At 47.6% G+C, this 19,113-nt stretch overlaps 1 protein-coding gene across 1 annotated transcript in view; it reads left to right on the forward strand.

Annotated features, from left to right (window-relative positions):
- Nucleotides 1-19,113, forward strand: part of RABL6 (RAB, member RAS oncogene family like 6) — a 74,534-nt gene that overhangs the window by 35,228 nt on the left and 20,193 nt on the right. Inside the window, exons 8-10 of the mRNA XM_067561580.1 lie at nucleotides 876-979; nucleotides 11,189-11,553; nucleotides 14,221-14,377. Coding sequence (XP_067417681.1) covers nucleotides 876-979; nucleotides 11,189-11,553; nucleotides 14,221-14,377 — 626 coding nt within the window. The remainder of the gene's footprint in view (nucleotides 1-875; nucleotides 980-11,188; nucleotides 11,554-14,220; nucleotides 14,378-19,113) is intronic.

The following is a 19,113-nucleotide window of genomic DNA, read 5'->3' on the forward strand; positions in this document are numbered from 1 at the left end:
TAAAATATCAAGAGTTGGCCACACTGGTTTACACTCAGTTTGTGTTTACAGGGTTATCTTAACAGCCATGTTGATTAGAAACATACCTTTCTAAAATCTGAGCTTTGATTCTGAAGCACTGTTCTGTGGCAAGGGTTGGAGTCTGTGGCAGTTTGCTCGGCTGCGAAATACATAGGGCCCTGACTAGAAAACAGAAAGGCCAGATAGATGCTGGTATGGCTTAGAAATGAGCCTTTCCTTAGGCAGCCGTTATGTCTGTTGTAAAGGCAAATAAATTCCTTGGTGTCAGTATCTTCAGTGTGTCTATAAACTAATCAGAGCAACGTTCTTTTATACTCATCCATTTGGATAACTGACAAGTCCCATTAGAAAGAAAATGTGTCCCCCACTTCACTAGCTGAGTGCTGCCTCATGGTGATCATGTGAGACTTCTTGTATCCAGAGAATCTACAAACCGTATTGGTGCAAAGTAGTGATGTCACTGATGTCCACAATTTTTTGTGAATTTTTCTCAAAAGGGTCTTCTCAGCAGTCTTTTATTTGGAATTATTACATTCTTGTTCTGTAGCCTGTGAACGGTGCTCATTTGTGAACAGCACTTTTCTACACACAGTGCTGTTCATGTCACACACACATCCTTGCAACAGAGGATGCTGACTTTCAGAATTAACACCTGGTCTCTGCCCCTCGGCTTTCCATTGTATTTTTTTAAGTTCAACACCATGCTGGGCGCCTTCGTTGCTGTTTAATTCATTACAGTGGGTGGAGTGGTGACAAGTGTGCTGATACAAGATCTCACTGTACCTGAAAGTTCCCAGAGATCTAGTACAGTGACCTTTCCGGGTCAGACCTCTGTTTTATTTTCCTTTCTTCAGAGGGAGACGTTGCTACGACAGCTGGAGACGAATCAGCTAGATATTGATGCGACGTTGGAGGAGCTCTCGGTGCAGCAGGAGACAGAGGACCAAAACTACGAAATGTATGTCATGGAGTCCTCTTTTCTAACCTCTTTGCTGAAATCTGTATCTTTTGCCTGTTAAGCAGCACTACACTTTCCATGGGCCCTGGGAAGTCCAAGGGATATCATTTAGTATTTGTTTGGATCGTTCATTTAGAACCTCATGTAAAATAGGAGTTTCTTCAAAGCAAAGCTTGCTCTTTGGATTCCCAGCTGTGGCTCTTGTGCCTTCAAACACGTGACCTATGGGAGAGGAGGAAAATGGAGGTGGAGCTGAGTAAGATGAACTGGCAGAGCACTACTGAGGTGGGCAGCACGTGCTGCAATGATTATAAAGGAGTATGTCACAGCCTCTAATGGTGCAAGGGACTACTTACAATGCACTCTAGCGCTGCAGCAGGGAAATGATCACATTCTTTTGGCTGTAATCTTGTTGTGTGTGTCTTCTGGTTAATTTCTTTAGCTGACACTTTGTCTTTGAGAGACTAGGATATTGATCTTTTAAATAGTCCTAGAAACTTATTAAAGTGTGATCATACTTCAGAGTACGGTTACCTGCACCTGGTGCCTGTGTATTCACTGCCATAGCCACTTATTTCACTGCCTGGAGTGAGTTTCTTCTCCTGCTGGCCTTGTAGAGCCAGTACAGCTCTGAGGGAATGAGCTGGATTTTGTTCTGATTTGGGCATATCAACTGTTGTGTTCAGTAACTTCCAAATGCAGGATGTTTATTGTGGTGATGTGCAAGCCAGACAGAACCCAGCTTGGCTTTCAGGTTCTGGAATGAATTTGAAGCCCTGGTAGTCAGGAAAAATCTCTTGTAAAACAAGCAGATTTATTTGGAAATCCTGGAGACAATAACTATGGAACCTTCCACTATGCCACTTGACAGCTGTTTCTCACAATAGACCCAAGATTTAAGTTCCATAACCTTGTTCAATGTTTTTTGTTCCTGCTTGTAAAGCACTTCGAGTCACCTGTATGCTTATAAAACAATATTATTTCCCAAATACTGCATTCCTGTCACAGGAAAAACCCGTGATGCTGAATGACTGTACCCTTCGTCAGTGTAATTATAGGTAATGTGACTTTGAAATGTTTTAACCAATAACTGGGATTTCTCAGCAGTTTTTAGTGGCTCCTCGTGTGAATAAAATACTAAAAGTAAAATAATCTCTTGCTATGATTCTGGATTAGCAGGTAAATGTATATGTAGCTGGCCAAACACTGCTTTCATTGATATGGGTGTAAATCCAGAGTAATCCACTGACTTTAGTTATTCTAGATTTACACCTGCGTGCTGTGAACAGGATTTAACCCTTCACTCTTCGCTTTGGGAAAGTGCCCCTTCTTTTAAACTAGGGTTTTGAAAATGTCCTTCGTTGCTGCTGGTTAGAGATGCTGAGCTACTGATCCCGAAGTGCAAACATTATGGCAGCCCATGCCTGAATGCTTCTACCCTGCTAATAAAAGTGTAGCAATGTTGTAGGATTTGTCTGGGCTTTCTCTGTACTGTAGCTGTGACACTGAGGCCCCTGCCACTGAATCTCTTGTTGCATCAGTGGCTCATATGGTGATGGTACAGGAGGAGCCACAGTACCTTCAGTCCTAGGAATATGAATTTCAGAGGCTGATTTCTGTTAACTTGCTGTCAGCATTTGCTTACTCTGTGCAGTATTGGGCGCTGGAGTAATTTATTCTTAGTTCTGTGTCAGATAAGTGTGACCAGTTTTGCATGGCAGGGACTCTCAGCCAATCAGATTGTTCTCCATTTCAAAGTATTTTATAATAAAGTACTTTCAAGCAGCTAATTCTTGCCTTGTATAGTTCCTAACTTCACAACCATCTGTGACATGGGAAGCTGAACAGATCAGCACTGCTACTGATGTGGCTCCTCGGAATCCTTACAGAATCTCATTCAGCAGCTCTCCTCTTGTGTCACTTTCAGCACATTACCACTAACCCCTTTTGTTAAAAGTGGGCTCTTGGTGTGTTGTCCTTTCCATAGCTGCCTTGTTAAAATAAACAAAGCTGGCACAATGCAGCTGACACTTGGCAGATGTAGACACATCATACTGGTAACTTGAATGCAGTAGGTGCATGAATTTCTACAAGGTCATTTGAGTTGAAAGCTGACAGTGAACTTGGCTGGCTATTGAAATTGACATGACTAAGGCTGTTCACTGAGAGATGTTGCCAGGTACTGAAATTGATGCAGAGGTTCTATTACTATTAGTGTGTCTCTGCAGTTGGATAGCACCGAGTTGACTTCCTTTCACCTTTCTACTTCCACGGTGTAGATGCTGTGGATGAACAGGTGTCTTTGTCTCTAAAGAGTCAATCTGTATATCATAGTCAGAGCCACAATGGTAGCAGTGTTTGCTGAAATCTCTTAAGTGGCCACATCCCAGCTGATTTTCCCCCCTCTATGTGGTGGGTATAAGCTATGGGATCAAGAGAGCTGAAAATGTGTCCCTTCCAAAGTGCACAGGGCCCAATGGTACTAAGTAACTAAGTTTTGTCTGTATTGATGCACTTCATGTGATTGGGGACAAAACAAATGACCCCTGCTCAGGATGATGCAGCTATTACTCCAAAGAGAACACAAGGTGGAACACAACAGACTTATTCTGCTCCTGACACCGAATGGCTGTGACTTATCTGATAAATGTGTATTTGCATGTCTCCCACTGTCCTGTTGTTAGTGCAACAACAGACAGAAAAGGGACTTTCTCCCCACCGTGCTACCTCTTCATTGCTTTCTGACTTTACGCTGCCCCGTACTATAGGGGGTGGATTTAGCCCCTTTTTCTGTTCCTAAATTATCTTCAAAAAGAAGATTATTCTAAATTTGTTAAATTGAATAATAATGCAACATGATCTGCATATATTTCAGCCTATGGAGTGCTTGTGGACTATTTGCTGAGTCTTTGAGAATTGGCTATTTGCATTGTGATTAGCCACTTAAGAAACATGGATTGTCTGCTCCTTCATTGGATGACTCAAACACCAAAGAACTTTCAAGATGACGGTCAAACATGTTCAGAAGAAATTTCACATCCCGTTTCTCTTTCTGTGAACAGTTTGCTCACATGAGCATTTGCAGAAAGCAAGAAGAGGGGTTGCAAACACCATCCAATCAAATCTGACATTGGCATTATGTTAGACTACTTTTATGCTGTATTCACCCAGCTTTTCTCACAGGGAACAGAATTTAATTATAAAGAGTAGAGGAAAATCCAAACGGTCTGAATTAGGCCTATATCAAGTTAACTTTTCTGATGATTAAATATAAATATTCCATATGTGGAATATTTAGGATGATTTTTGTGGTGACCCCCTTCTCCTCCCAACACAAAGTTATGGGGACTATAATAATAATTCCTAGCTCTTATCTAGTACTTTTCATCAGTAAATGAAGACCAGGAGATTCATAATTTTGGGGCACAGTGACTGAATTAACCTCCAGATTTAAAACTGAAGAATGGCAAAGCCACCAGTCTGGATGACATTCTTACTGAGCAAATCAAACACTTTAGACCAGCAACAAAGAATTAGTTACCCAAGTTGTTTAACACATGCTCAGCCACAACAAAGTACCTGAGTTCTGGCAATAAGCATGTGTTACAGCATTCTGGAAGCTGGGGAAGGACACAGTGGAGCCAAAGAACCTCAGGCTTATCACTGCAGTGTCACCTCTGCAATCTGTACGAGCGTCCAGTCTTAAACTACCTATCACCACTCACTGAAAAGCTACGCCACTTGTGGGGGTGAATTAATAACGTCGACTTCTAGATCGTCTGAGCAGGTCTTCACTGACCATTCAGTCGATCCAGATAAGTCGATCTGACAGCAGTGACTTTGCTGCCGTCAATGTAGACATAGCCCTAGATAAACGATGGTGCTGTAGAGTATTGTACCAGAATTCATGCCAGGTTGCATATTAATATGATTCTCCTTTTTAACAATTGTAAAAAAAGCACTTCTCACCATGAAAAATCTGTTTGAAAAACAGCTCATGATATGTTAGAACCAAAGAGCAGAAAAGCCTGACTACTCTCCTATTCAACTGTGAATAAACAATTTACAATTGGAAGTTTTAGGAGGAGGGTGTTAGGCCCTTCTGTTCTGCTCTTAGCTTGCTCTGGACTTAACTGTTGCTTTGCTGGCAAAGTCCTGTTGCATTTCTGTTCCCTGCAGAGACCGCTCCTCTTTAAAGTTGCATAAAAGCCCAAATTTCTCATCAGGCCTAATGAACAGTGAGTTATTCAGGACCAGCTTTTTGTTGGAAGATGTGGACGTGTTTATCCAGGCCAAAACGGAAGGCTTGAAATACAGAAGAGGAACCCACGGAAGAGCACAAGGAATTTGACAGATATATCATGTACTAGAGAGAATCTCTCCCTTGCCAAGTCACATCTCAAATAGAGCAAATGTACTTCAAATCCTAGTTTGTATTCACTCTGTTAAGATATCTTGTCTTTACTTTACTTCTAGATAGTTTGATGTTAGGGTTTTATGAGCATAACTTCAGGACAGCTGCTTGAGTGAGAAAGGAGAGTGAGAAGAGAAGCAAGGGCATTGTGGTGATGTTGCAAGCAAAACCAAAGGGGAGTGGTGGGGTTTTTGGCTCCCTGTAGCTCTGAAACAGACAGGTTTACACATCTACAAGGAGCATGTGCAGAGCTGTAGAGAGACAATCATCCATGGTGCAGCTTCTTAAAAATAGGGACAAGAAATGCCTTGTTGAGTGTCTCCACCCTGGAAGCTGGTGCTGACAGTCTAGTGCCTACACACTGGTGTGGAAAGTTATCCCGATCAGAACTCTGGCATGGAGAGCTTTTCTCACCAGTGTAATGACCGGAAACACCTTCTGCGCATACTGACTCTTCCAGCTGCCACTCTTCTCCCCAGACAGACCCATGTCCTGCTTCCTGGTCTGCATCCCAGTTGTCCCAAGTATTTTCTGCATGTCTCATATCCTAGGGGCTGATTATCCAACTTGAAAGCTCAGCAGACCCAGTCTGTGCAGTGCTTGTAAGGCGAATGTGAGACCATGCCTGGCTTTCAAGCAATGCATGGCTCTCAGCTTTACATTTGCTTTGTGGTGGGGAGGCCTGTGTGAAGTGGGATGGTGGAGGACCAGGCACCATTCAGTTCATGCGCATAAGCTCTCAGGGTGAGATAGCAGCACCTCAGTGAGCTAGGAGCACAAGTCCCATTGACTTTGTTCATACTGTGTCTTTCACATCTGTGTGCTGAAAATAACGTATGCATATACTCTTGGTATAGTGAAAAGACTTCAACTATATATATGTGAACAGTCACAAGCGTGACCTATCCCCTCTATAGCCAGGGAACAGACAAAAGTGAGTCTTATACTTAACATCGTCTAGCTTTTTGTGCTGCTTTTAACATTCTTGTGTTTGTGGAGCAGAAACAGATGATGATTTCAATCCCTCCTCTCTGATGTCCCTCTGGAATTGGCCTCTTGCCCAGAATGAAGCCGGCTGATTCCAAAATTGGCAGCTTTAGCAGTACAACATAGGGTTTTATATACCCAGGAAGCATAGACAGCGTCCTGTTCTTTCTCTGGCATATCATCTTTTTTAAAGTTCTAATTGATTCTAATGTTCTGGATCCTCAAATGACTCTAGTTTCTCTGAATGATGCTTGTAACGTCTTAGATTCTTCAGCAGCCTGGCACAGAAACTTCCAACTTTCCTGATGTGTGGGGCCAGTCACCTGATCAAAGGCTCTCAGATTTTTCATTGCTGTTGCTCATGGTGCTTTGGAGGTGTTCCAGGTGCTTATGCAGACAATATATGCTCTGCTTAACTGTTCCAGAGACTCTTCTTCTCAGAGGCTGTCAGAATGCAGAGATCCCAGCCTTCACCTCTAATACAGTTCCAGCCCTAGTCTTCAAGCCCTTCCCAGAATTACTGATTTTTACTCCTGAGAGAATTCTGTGCCAAAAAATTAAAAATTCTGCGCACAGTGTTTTAAAATGCTGCATATTGTATTTGTAAGAATAACAATATAATCACGCCAGCTTCAATTATTTTGGTAATTTGTTTCAAAATATCTGGCAGCAAATATGTCTGTAACAATACAGACAACAAAAAAGATTCAGGACATTTTTTTGACAAGTCGATTCCTCATTTGGTAACTAATACCCTGCATTTCAGTTATAATCCTGGATTTTCATTGTTTCAAAGTTGATTTCAGTAATGTAAATGCAGAGGTGCATTCCATCCTAGAGGGCTCACCCTCAGAAGTGTTCGGGGAGAGCCCAGAGAGTGCTGGACCAAGGCGCAAAGGGAGGAGATGGAAGTGGTCAAAGTGGAGTGCCTCTAACATGGAACTGCCAGGCTTCTGATCTTGCAGTGTTGACAGCAAGATTTTTAATGGGTCTCACAACCTGCTGTGGGGTGCTGCTCTTTGATGGCTCCACTGCCCACAGGGGAATTGTGCGCATCTTTGTGGAAGTAACAGGATGTGAATTCAAGTGTTTGTTTCGTTTGGCTGGCTCTGGGATAGGTTCCCGCAACCCATCACCCCATCCTCACTCCCTGCATTTCATAGATACCATACCCTGTGATGCTGAATTGCATTTGTTGGGACTCCTCCCATTAGGGAGGGAGGGTGTCCATAACGACTTGGTGCCTTTGGAGCAGTAGGGGAGCTCTAGCTAAAATATGTTACATTATTGTTGTGTCCACAGCACGCTATATATGCACTGTCCAAGCAGAAGGTGTGATCCCTGCTTAGCCTTGGATGTTGCGCTTCTGTGTCTGGGAGGGGCTGTTAAATTCTGTTTAGTTTTTAATTCTGGTGGGTCCACATGAAGTGTAACTCCTTTATTTCATAACTGTATTGTTTTCACAGTTTATCCAAGTGGTTCTGAGGGGAGAAAAATGCCCCTAGAATCAGAGCTCAGTTCTAAGCTCTAAACTCCCCTATGATTAAAGGAGTGACGTATCCATTTCAGAATCTACTTCTTTCTCTCCAGAGGCTCATGTGAAATGAGTGAGCTGGCCTTGTCCCAGCTCATAAGAGGTATCCAAACAGCCACCACAGAGTGACACTAATTAGCCTCCTTGACATCAGGCTCAGCAGAGGCAATGGATTTCTGAGCTCAGGTGACCAGCCTGCCTTTTCACCTCCAGAGGGGTGGTTCTGCTCAAGGAAAGGTGGAGAGACACTAGCAAGGCACTGGGGGATCTTGCCCTGGTGCTGCCTTGTGGGGTGCCTGCTCTCGGGCTAAATGGAGAATGTCAATCTTCAGGTCTATCACCCCAGCACCTTTTGCCTAAGCAAAATTTGTGTATGCCATAGAATCCTTCCACCTTGCAATGTAGGTTTGTGTTTTGGTGCTGCCTGTGGTTATGTACCTCTCCACCCACCTCTGAGATTGGGAGCACTTCTCTTATTGCTTAGAAATAGACCTCATTATATATGAGGTTAGTGGCACTTTATACCTCCCATGGGACGTACAGTGATTGCCTTACCAGAGGGTTTCTGAATGTTCTTTTATACCCCAGATAGCCAGCTGCCTGGGCCATATGGGGCGGGGCCGGGCAGGTGCATGTGTTTGCATGCACAGGATTTTTAGAGGGCATCAGTTTCCTTTAAGTCAGATAGTGAGGTGTCTCTTATGTTTCTTTTAAGGAATCCCCGCCCTGCCCCAGGTTTGTTGTGGGGCCCAACTGCACAGGTTGCTGTTGTACATGTCAGAGGAGCCCCCTGCTTACTGGATTAGTTTCATAACTGCGGGAGGCTGTCCGTGCCGAGCTGCCCAGCTCCTGGAGATGAAGCGCTCTTGCTCTAGCACAAGCTGGAGTGGTGCTCCCTCGTGAGGCAAGCCTGTCCTTTGCTGGTCAGTAAGGCTGCACAGCCGCTGGTCAGAAAGCACGGGCTCTCGCTCTTGACACCACTAAATCCTCCCTTCAAAGGGGCCTGGAGAGATTTTACATCAAGCTGCTCTTTCAGAGCTGGGAATATCTCCACTGGAGAAGGCAAGCTGGTTTGGGTCTCCCAAAAGACATGGTGATACTGCTGTGTCAGGTGGTGTGCGCTGACTGACTGTCTGCACGGAGTTATCGCTCATGTTCAAAGGAACGCATTTAAATTCATAGCTTCTGCACGTGAGACCTAGCTAAAACTTAGTGAAAAATCCGCAGTGCCCATAGCATCTCCTGGAACTCCCAGGTGGGAGTTCTCATTCAGGGATCCTGTTTGCATCTTTCTGGTTTACATGGTGTTTGCTGCTCTATCTTATTCTGAGACCGTTTCACAGGGGAGCAGGAGCTATTGCCATTTCTGTTAACATCGTGTGTTTTGATGTCTGTGTGAACTGAAGGAGTCAATAACCAGCCTGACTGTGGAGCAAAAGTACAGCAAAAAATTGGCATTTGCTTTGTCCCTTTTCTACAGGGGGTGAGGCTACAGCTTCTCTGATGCTAAGAGCTTTAGGGTTCTGCTGCCGGAGACCCAAGTAGGACAGCAGTTTCTTTACGGCTTCTGCTCCTCAACGCCAAGGGGTGGGGGAAGGACTGCATTGTATCTGGTGTCTTATGGATGGGGGTGAAGGGAGGACAGTTCCAAAGAGCCTCTGTGTGAGTGCCCTGTGCTGGCTCTTATCCTTAGGTGAACATTCAAATGTTCCCCTCCCAGGCGTGCTTGGTGCTGCAAATGGAGGCACTTTATGCAGTGTACAGATGAGGGTGTGGGGGTATCCCACTGTCCTAGCGCAGTGTTGCCTGACTGGTGTGCCACCAGGCCCCAACAGGTGTGCTGCAGAGTAGGGAGGAGGTAGGAAGCTGCCTTCTGTCTCACTGCTCCGCCTCCTCCAGGGGCAGAGCAACCAATCAGAGTTCAATCTCCCTCTCCTCCTGTGAGCATCCTTCTGCAGTCACCCGCTAGGGGTGGGGTGAGGAGCCTGGAAGGGGAGCGGGGACCCTGCTGCAGCCCCCAGGGTTGGGAGGTGGGAAGAACCTTGGGAGAAGCAAAGGTGAGGTGGGGGCGGTGGAGGAGCTGGGGGGCAGAAGTGGGGTGAGGTGGGATCTGGACTAGTGGAGGGTGGAGATAGTTGATGGGGGGCTAGAGAACTGGTTTGAAGACTAGAGTCACAGGATTGATTTGGAGGTGGGGGGGGGGGCAGAATTCATTACTGGGCAGGGGACGGGCAGATGTGGGGGTGAGAACTCCTGCAGAAGGGCCAAAATCCTTGTACCCAATTCATTTGTGAGTGTGCATGGGCAGCACACTCACTGTCTCTGTCTGCCCCCAGGGGCAGTTCACCAATCGTTCGACAGACTTAAAAAACAATATCATCTCTTCGGCCCCCAAAACATTATTTACAGTCTTCTGATTTGTTGAGATCCGACTCATTTATTTTTTGATCTCCTGAGGTTGGCACACTCTGGGACTTAATTAATTATATTGCATTTAAAAACAGTGGAGAAAATTAGACACCCTTGGAAAGACTATATTTTGGCAATGAGAAGAAATGATTAATTATTGTTTGTCATCCCAAAATATTATTCTGAAGTGCATGTCACATTCTCCACTGAGCATGCTTTTGTCCAGAGTTCTTATATTTAGCTTTAATGTTAGTTTCCACTGTTGAAAACGTTAATTCAGGCACAAAAGACAGATCGCAATCTACTGTTAACCACCATGGTGGTTTTGATTTTTAATCCTACTAGCCTCATTTTGGATTGACTCGTGAATATTCATGAGTTAATTTGAAGACTCTGGTGGTGTGCTTCAAAATAATTAAAGGTATCAAGGTGTGCCATGGCAGAGAAAAGATTGGGAACCGCTGTCTGAGAGTGATGTGACTGTTGGAGTTGCTGTATAGGGCTCCCTCCTGGAAACTCGTGCCAAAGAACTTCCTGTACAAACATGGACTGATGACCAGCAGATACTAACCCTTTGCCTACATTGGTGCCTTCCACCCAAGCAGCTCACTGTATTTTCTCAAACACTGATTAAGCCCTGGTCCCCATTGTGAGCTAGATTTGCATTTGGGGTAAGTTAAGCACAGAGAGGTAAAGTGACTTGTCTAAGGTTGCCCAGGAAGTCATTGGCAGCACTGGGCCTGGAACCCTCCTCTCCTGGCTCCTGGTGCTGTGCTGTAGCAGAGAAGCACCGTGGTGTTCGTTAGAGGCTCTGTGGAGAGTGCTGTTGCATTCCTTACGACTGCAATTCATGTCTTTCCTGCAGCTTCCTTGAAATGATGGAAGCCCGGAGTCGAGGACATGCATCCCCAATGGCAACTAATGGACAGAGCCCTTCCTCTGGCTCTCAGTCGCCCATTGTACCTCCAAGCTGCGCATCAACAGACAGTTCCAGTCCTGGTACCCCACAACCACCACCACCACTTCAGCAACCACCTGCCAACACAACATCCCCTGAGCCTTCATCATCCTTGTCACCACTGCCTCCACTGGAGGCTCTGCCGCCACGTGCACCATCCCCAGCTACAGCCTCCCCAGCAATGCCTGTTGCAGTCCCGCTGCAAAAACGCAGCATTATCTCCCGCCTCTTTGGAATGTCTCCGGCTCCAGAGACGTCTCCTCCGCAGCCAGGTAGGTGCTGATGCAGAGAACAGATGGACTTTGCTATCGGGTAGCGGGTGCATGGGCATGCTTGCAATATTGCCCTTCCCCACTGTCCCTCTTTGTTTGCTGTACCCTTCTGTCCCCTCTTGGAGGCAGAGCAGGCAACCCTCCTGTCGTAGCCGTGCCAGGTATATGTTTGTTCAGTATAAATCCAAAGAGAGTGTGCACTTGCGTCATTCTTTTCTTCCAGGTGCTTTGCTTGATTTGCCTTGTGCCTCTGACAGCGGTTGTGCTAGCTCCCGAAAGGGACTCCTTCCGTCAGCAAGCAGGGGTGGTGTTGAACTTCAAGGCTGGTGGGGGTGAGATGTAGCTATCTCATGGAGAAAGTAATAAACTGTCAGCTTGTGAGCAGGATGTCTTTCCCCACTGCTGGGCCAGTGCCACTCACCTAAAAAAGGTCACAGAAACCCACGCTGCCACTGCCTGTATGTAAGCGTGGCAGCTGCAAAGCGCACTTGCCTGTTAACAAAGAGCAGTCTAGTGCTTATGTTTAAGGAACGGGATCAGTCAGACAGAAATTTGAAGTGGGCATGTGATTGCAGCACTGCTGGCTCTGCAGCAGATTCTCCTCTGGGGAAATATGCACCTGCAGAGCTAGCATGAGGAGGAGAGTGGCCCCCGGTTATGGTCTTGCTATCAGTAAGCAGCGGCGCAAAGTAAGGCAAAGGTCACAGAGAACCAGTGTCAGACAGACCAAGTCCCAGTGCAGAGGCATCCAGGGCTGTTCATTGCTTTCATTTCTACTGAGCTAGACCTTAATTTGCCCAGCACATTCACTTGGCTTACAAAACTGACTGGAGCTGCTACTGACTACTACAGAAGTCCCCACACTGTGGGGCACAGGTGTGGAGGAAGCTCCAGAGACGGAGGGGGCATGGCGAGCCTGGGCCAGCGCCCACAGAGGTGGGAGGGAGAGAGCCAATCAGCCCCGCTCTGCCCCCAGCCTCAGCTCCTGCTCCTGCTCCTGTCAGTGGCCCCAGCTCGCGATCGTGGTCCCAGGCCCTGCTCCCAACTCCAGCTCCCGATTTGCGGCTCCTTGGGGGTGTCAGACCAGGTAAGAGGGGGGTGCGACTCCAAAAGTTTGAGGTCCACTGGCCTAGTGATTATTACCATTCCATGGGTTTGCGTCACTCTTTGCTAACCGACCTCCTCCTTCAAACTGTCACTCTGAAGAGTTCATAAAGCTATCAAGACACCCACAGAGAGGGGGAGGTGCTCGAAATACACTCAAGTTTCGACATTCAAACACTGTTCAGTTTTAATTCTGTATATGATCTCCTAGCTCTTGAATCTAGTATCAGTTGTGACAAAACCCACCAATTTCAGGTTTGTAACTCTTCTTACCTGGGCCAGTTCCCTGGAAGAAGGAAATAGGGAGAAGGAAGGAAAGTAGGGAAACTCCTGATCTGCAGGTCTTTTTATGCTTTGTCCAAACAAACAACCAAAAGAAAGTCTAAGACCCAGTAAGTGGAAATGCAAATGGACAGCAAGATGTGGCCAATCTGCTTCACAATTTATACTGGAAACAAAATCTCATGAAACTGAATGCAGAGAGACAGTGGGTTCACTAGGAAAAATTGACACAGTCCAACCCCAGTGCTATAAGCCTTTTATCCATTGCTTCATCACACAGTAACTTTCAGAAAGCCACTGTGTGTGGTTTTTATAAGGTCTGCAAAAGGAAGTTAGAACTACACATAAAAGTGCTGCTGCAGTAATTTAAGAAAAAGTAAAAGTTATTCCCTGATGTCTGTGATGCTGTTACCCAAGCAAGGAAGTGAACAAAAAGCCACATTAGACTCTGTTCCATTAGGGAAAACTTGCACTAGGGCAATCAGTGGAGGAGAAAAGTCTTTGTTCATTTTAAAGGATGCAGTAAACAAAAGTAGAAGTAGTCACACTTTTTTTGGTTTCCTGTTCTGTTTAAACACTGCACTTCTTCCATGTTACTTAAGAATCTGGGATAAAGATTAACCTAGGAGAGGAGTAACAATAGTTCTACAAATAAAATATATTAAAGCAACTCTTATTTTGTGTAACACCTACGGGCACTGACCTGTTTCAGGCTTCTTGCTAGATACCTTATGAAGGTAAAGTAAGTGTCAGTCCTTGCCCCAAAAAGTTTACAATTTAAATAGCAAGATCACATGTGTGAAACAAGCTGGATGAAAGACAAGGGAACAGTAACAGGATGACTTAAGATAGACTAGCTTCGTGCACAATTCATGGGTGTAAAAAGCCCGTCCTAGCAGTAATCACAAGACGTTCCATATTATCAGCTGGCAGCACTCTCTGGTTATAGTGGCACAGGTGAAATGTAAGGAGAAAAACAAAAGCTGAGTTTGGTACATGCTAAACCATCAGTAGCCAAAATGCAGCTCATGGCTCCTTTCATGAGAAGCAGTTGATCTGAGTAGCCTGTTGCACTTCTTCTGCTACACAGCACATGTCCATGGACGCAGGACTTTCGTGGCTGTTAGCTACATGTCTGCACACAGAAGTGGCCCTATGCAGGCCAGAGGAGCACTGGATTTGAGATGCTTATGGGGGATAAATTCTCTGCCACACCAGCTGGGCATCCTTTGTGCCAAACTGTTCTGTTGTGTGTAACCTGATCACTTCTTCCATCTACAGATGTTGCTAGCACTCCCCCCACCGACACCCCTGCCAAGGTGCAGAGTGTGGAGGACTTCATTCCTGATGACAGTCTGGACCGCAGCTTTCTGGAGGATCCGACCCCTCAGAAAGACAAGGGGCTAGCTAGGAGTAAGGAGCACAATGAGAGCGACAGGTAAGGAAGAAAGGAAATGGGGGAGGGCAGAGGAGCGGGATAGAAATAGAGCTTGGAGGTGCACTCGGGGTGACTGCAGGAGCAGGTGGAACTCCTCAGCATTTTTCTTTAGCTCTGGGTCCTTTATGCTTTTACACACAGTGTGCAGCACAGAGTGCAGGACCCCCAAAGGATGGGTGGCGTGGCCCATATCTATCACAGGAATGGCAGTCTCACCTCGGACGCTTTCTCTTCCCTTTCCAAACGCCCAAGGAATGGAATGGCTTTGCGGCATGCCGGGAAGCTGTGGAGGGTGAGGGCACTCAAGGAGAATGCCCTGCTAGCAATGCCTGTCCCCATCACATCGGAGAGGCTGCCAACTCCAGCACTTCTGCCAGCTGTAATTACAGCACAGCTCCCAGGGGGAGAGGGCGGGTCACTCTCATTAGCCAGGTCCCACAACTGCTTAGAACCAGTGTCATGAACTACCCCCAGGAACTTACTGTTGTCCAGAGCAGATGAGGGAAGCAGTGGTTGAGAGTGAATTATATAACTTACAACCCCTCCCCGCCCAACCACTTCTCCCTAATTGCTTTCTGGCCTTCTCCTGCTATTCTCCTCTGTTAGCACTCAGTGTTAAATGGCGGCTGCTCCTCTGTAAATTGCCCTGGTAGCAGATGCTTCAAGAATCCCAGTTACTACATTAGCAGGATGAGTTTGTCATTGGCAAAAAAGTATTCTTCCTGACACTCTTTGATGCCAGAAAGCTGTGGCATCAGCAGTTCAGCCCCATTTTTTCTGGTTTTGATGGTGTTTCCCAAACTGAAAGGCTGTAGCACTGTGTGACTTGAACTTACTTTCTCATTGAAAGAAACTTTCATTACATTGCATTGCAAAGCTTTATTCCCGTCGACGCAGCGCTACGTCGCTTGAGGGGGTGGATTTACTGCATTGACTTCTTGATCGATTGAACTGATCTACACTGTCTACTCAATCGATCCAGAAAGATCGATCTGACGGCAGCGACTTTGCCGCCATCAGTATAGACATACCCTGAGTCAAGATCAGATGTCTTCCGAAAAGATGTCTAATGCTACTGCAAGTTATTAAAACTGTGCAGTAATTGCTGGGGGAGATTCTCTGGCCTGTACTGTGCAGGAGGTCGGACTCGAATCATCTTTTCCGATCTTATTTATCGAGATGTGGGTAGCTGTACACTCAGTGAAGTGCTCAGTTTTGACGTTTTATGGTGGATTCCGAATGTCTGAAACTTTGTGCATGTTCGTATCATAGGAACATCAGGAATGCCAAATCTGGCCTTCCTAGGGTTTGCTAGAGGTCTTCTGAGATGGCCTCAGAGTTATTTGGAATTCTTGCATCTTTAATTAAAATGGTGTTGAATCTTTAACAAATGCTTTCTTTCTCCAAAATGTTAATTAGTCACTGGAATCAAATAGGTATTTAAAACTTTGGTTTTTATATATTTTAACAGTCTGACAGTCCCCGCTCCTCTCAGTTGCTCAGCCCTCTCTCTTGGCTGTTGATGTCCTCGTTTCATGAGGTCCACTGTCATGATGATCTTCCAGGGTGGACAGCCACCTGAATTTTAAATGTAAAGAACAAGCAGGAAAAATATACATCAGGCTGCATGGCAGGAGCTCAATTAATTTTCTTCCTTTAAACTTAGTGGTGGCCATATACAGTTTCATGACTGCAACGTCTCATTATAGGAAGCTACAACATCAGTTCCTAAGTACTTTCCCACCAGCATGGCCGAAATTCCATTTCTGCCTTGGTTGCTGGTCGCTTGTCCACCTTCCCTGTTTACCTCTAAGTCTGAAAGTTGCACTACTAACTAACCAACCAAGAGATGGCCTCCACAGCAGAGTGAACCTGCCAGAATCCAAGGAAGCGATTCATGCTTCTATCCACAGCCCACAGTGCTTGATTTATCCTGCACGCTAATTATGAGGCTGTAGGCCATGCCTATGGATACGATTTGGTCACGGAGATCACGGATTCCCTGACGTTCTGGGACCTCAGTGATTTCTGCGGCAGTGCTGGAGCAGCTGCCAACCCCGGGCACCTCCACCACCCAACAGCTAATTGGCTGGCTGGCCCTGGGCACCGCTGTCCAGCAGCTGCCAAGTCCCAGCAGCTCCGTTTTCCCCTTTCCGCAGGGGATGTTTAGTAAAAGTCAGGGACAGGTCACAGCTTCTGTGAATTTTTGTTTGTTGCTGATGACCTGTCCCTGACTTTCACTAAAAATATCTGTGACAGAATCTTAACCTTAGCCGTGTCTCACATTGATAGCAGATATTTAAAAGGGTCTCAAAAGAATCTGCCCCTAATAACCAGCAGTTCTACTTCGAGTGATTGCTCATATCCATTCCACTATAGGTGTGTGCACGCCAGCATGCACGGTTCCTGGAATGTTTTTCCCCTTAGCAGACCCTGTAGGGCTGGCTCAGGCGCCCCATGGAGTGCTGCGCTCATGCCGCGGCACATGAGGTGCTGCCGGCCCCACGCCCCCTCAGTCCCTTCTTTCCACCCATGACAGTTGCATGGAACTTGAACTCTTTGAACCATTCCTCTTGAACTCTTTGTTAGCGAAGTACCCTAGTGTAATTTTAAGTAATGTTAAGTAGTGTAGTTAAATAGGAAGTCCCTGAGGGACTTAAGGTGGCCAGGCTATGTCCCAGGCTATGTCCCTATGTCCCTGGCCTGCCTACGCCACCTCCGCGCCTCCCCCTCTGCTAAGGGAGAAGGGACTGGTGTCCCGGGGCAAGCCCGCGTGGGGTCCCCACGAAGGGCGGTGGAGATCCCTGGTACGGGGAGGAAGATCTCCCGGCCACCGGTGGTAGAGTGGTCCCCAGCACCGGAGGCAGTGCAGGCCATGGGGCGGCACCGGTTGAGATCCACCAGGCGGCGCCCGAATGGCTCCTGCTCCAGATCCCCGGCACTGAGGAGTTCGCCCGCACCGAGGTAGCACAGAACCCGATCATCGTCGGAGGCCTCGGCACCGAGGGGTTCGCCCGCACTGAGGAGGTGCGGAACCCGGTTGCCATTCGCAGACCCCACACCACGCAAGCCCCGACGCGGACCCTGGTTGCCGGAGTTAGGCTTGGCACCACGGAGTTCAGAGCGGCACTGGTCTCGATCACAAGGGATAAGCGGCGCCACAAACGTCCTCGGTACCGAGGCTCAGTACCGAGAGTTCTTCGGAGTGCACCTCTGTCCCTGGGCATCGCCCGTGGCGACAGAGGCAGTCCTCATTGTCCTCCACGTCAGAGGCAGCGAGAAGTCGGTCCCTGGTGCGGCACAGCACCCGGGACCAAGGACGGCCACGGCACCGCCTGTCTTGTAGGTCAGGGTCCCACAGGGGGAACAGTCATCGGAACAGTCGACGCCCCCACAAGGCGTCAAAGCAGGTGGCAGTCATCCCAGGTTTGGCCCCAGGGTCAATGGCCTCATTGCACTCCATGGGGCACCCAGATGGAACCAGGGCCCCCAATCCACCCTGTCATTAGGGGTGCAGTCCATGCCCCTGGCACAGCAGAAAGCCCGCAGTCACCGCTCCTCGGACGAGGAGTTGGACCCCATTGCCCGGACGAGGCGGTCTCCAGGGACCTCATGGCGGCTCTGGAGGGTTTCGGGGCACACCAGGAGCTGCTCAAGAGGGTAGCCTCTAGCTTGGGGCTGGAGGCCAAAGAGTTATTGGAGGCCATTGTTACCCTCTCCAAGGTGCTGGGGGCAACTGCCCCAGCAAGAACAGCCCTACCAGTCCACGATAAGGTCCTCAAATTGTTAAGGCCCTGTGGCAAACCCTTTCCTAGGTCACCCCTACGTCGAGGGTGCTGAGGAAGAGTATCATGGCCGGCCGAAGTGTTCGAGTATCTATTCACTCACTCAGCCCCGGGAATCCCGGTGGTGGGCACAGCCAACCAGTGGAATGGGCATGGCCAGCCTGGTGCCATTACCAAGAACAAACACAACATAACTTTGTGGAATTGTGTTTTTAAAAAAAAAAAAAAAAAAAAAAAACATGTACATGACTCCACAGTCAGGACTGCCAACCATCAAGCCCTCCCGGGGAGAGAGAATCGTAACTTGTGGGATTCCCTAAGGCGGTTTGCTACGGCCCTGCCGCAGGACCAGGCCGCCGAGTTCACCTGATGAAGGAATCACGGCAGCTAAGGCAGCGCTCCAAATGTCCAGAGACGCTGCCGACTAGCGGATAAGGCCAGAGCATCCGCCATTTCCATCAGGAGGTGCTCGTGGCTGCAATCCTCGGGCCTGTCCCAGGAGGGGCAGCAGTCAATTCAGGACCTCCCTCCCCTGTGATGGGTCGGCTCTCTCCTCCGATCAGACCGATGCAAGGCTGCACGGTCTGAAGGACTTCAGGGCCACGCTTCGCTCCCTGGGCCTGTACATGCCCCAGGCGTCCACGCAACAGTCGTGGCCCCAGGCGCAGCAGCAACAAGGCCTCTGCTTAGGCCCTTTCAACCCTACAGGAATAGGGACAGAAATAAGGGGTTTAGGAGACGAGATTAGCCATCCCTGGCTCATTCTCATCCCCCAGCAGGGGCCCCCAGGGGGTTGGGCAATCGTAGGAGACAGTTTTGATAGTGTGCCCGAGGGTGGTGCCCCTACTGCTCTCCTGGACCCGCCCTGTCCTGCCCTGAACAGGTTAAGGCCCTCCCATCCTGAATGGGCGTCCCCAAAGGGAGGCGGTGTGGCCTCGTGAATAGAGCACT

The sequence above is a fragment of the Emydura macquarii genome, unplaced genomic scaffold (genome assembly GCF_026122565.2).
Source record: "Emydura macquarii macquarii isolate MOO-44397 ecotype Brisbane River unplaced genomic scaffold, CSIRO-AGI_Emac_v2 contig_2417, whole genome shotgun sequence".
In the NCBI taxonomy this organism is placed as follows: Eukaryota; Metazoa; Chordata; order Testudines; family Chelidae; genus Emydura; species Emydura macquarii.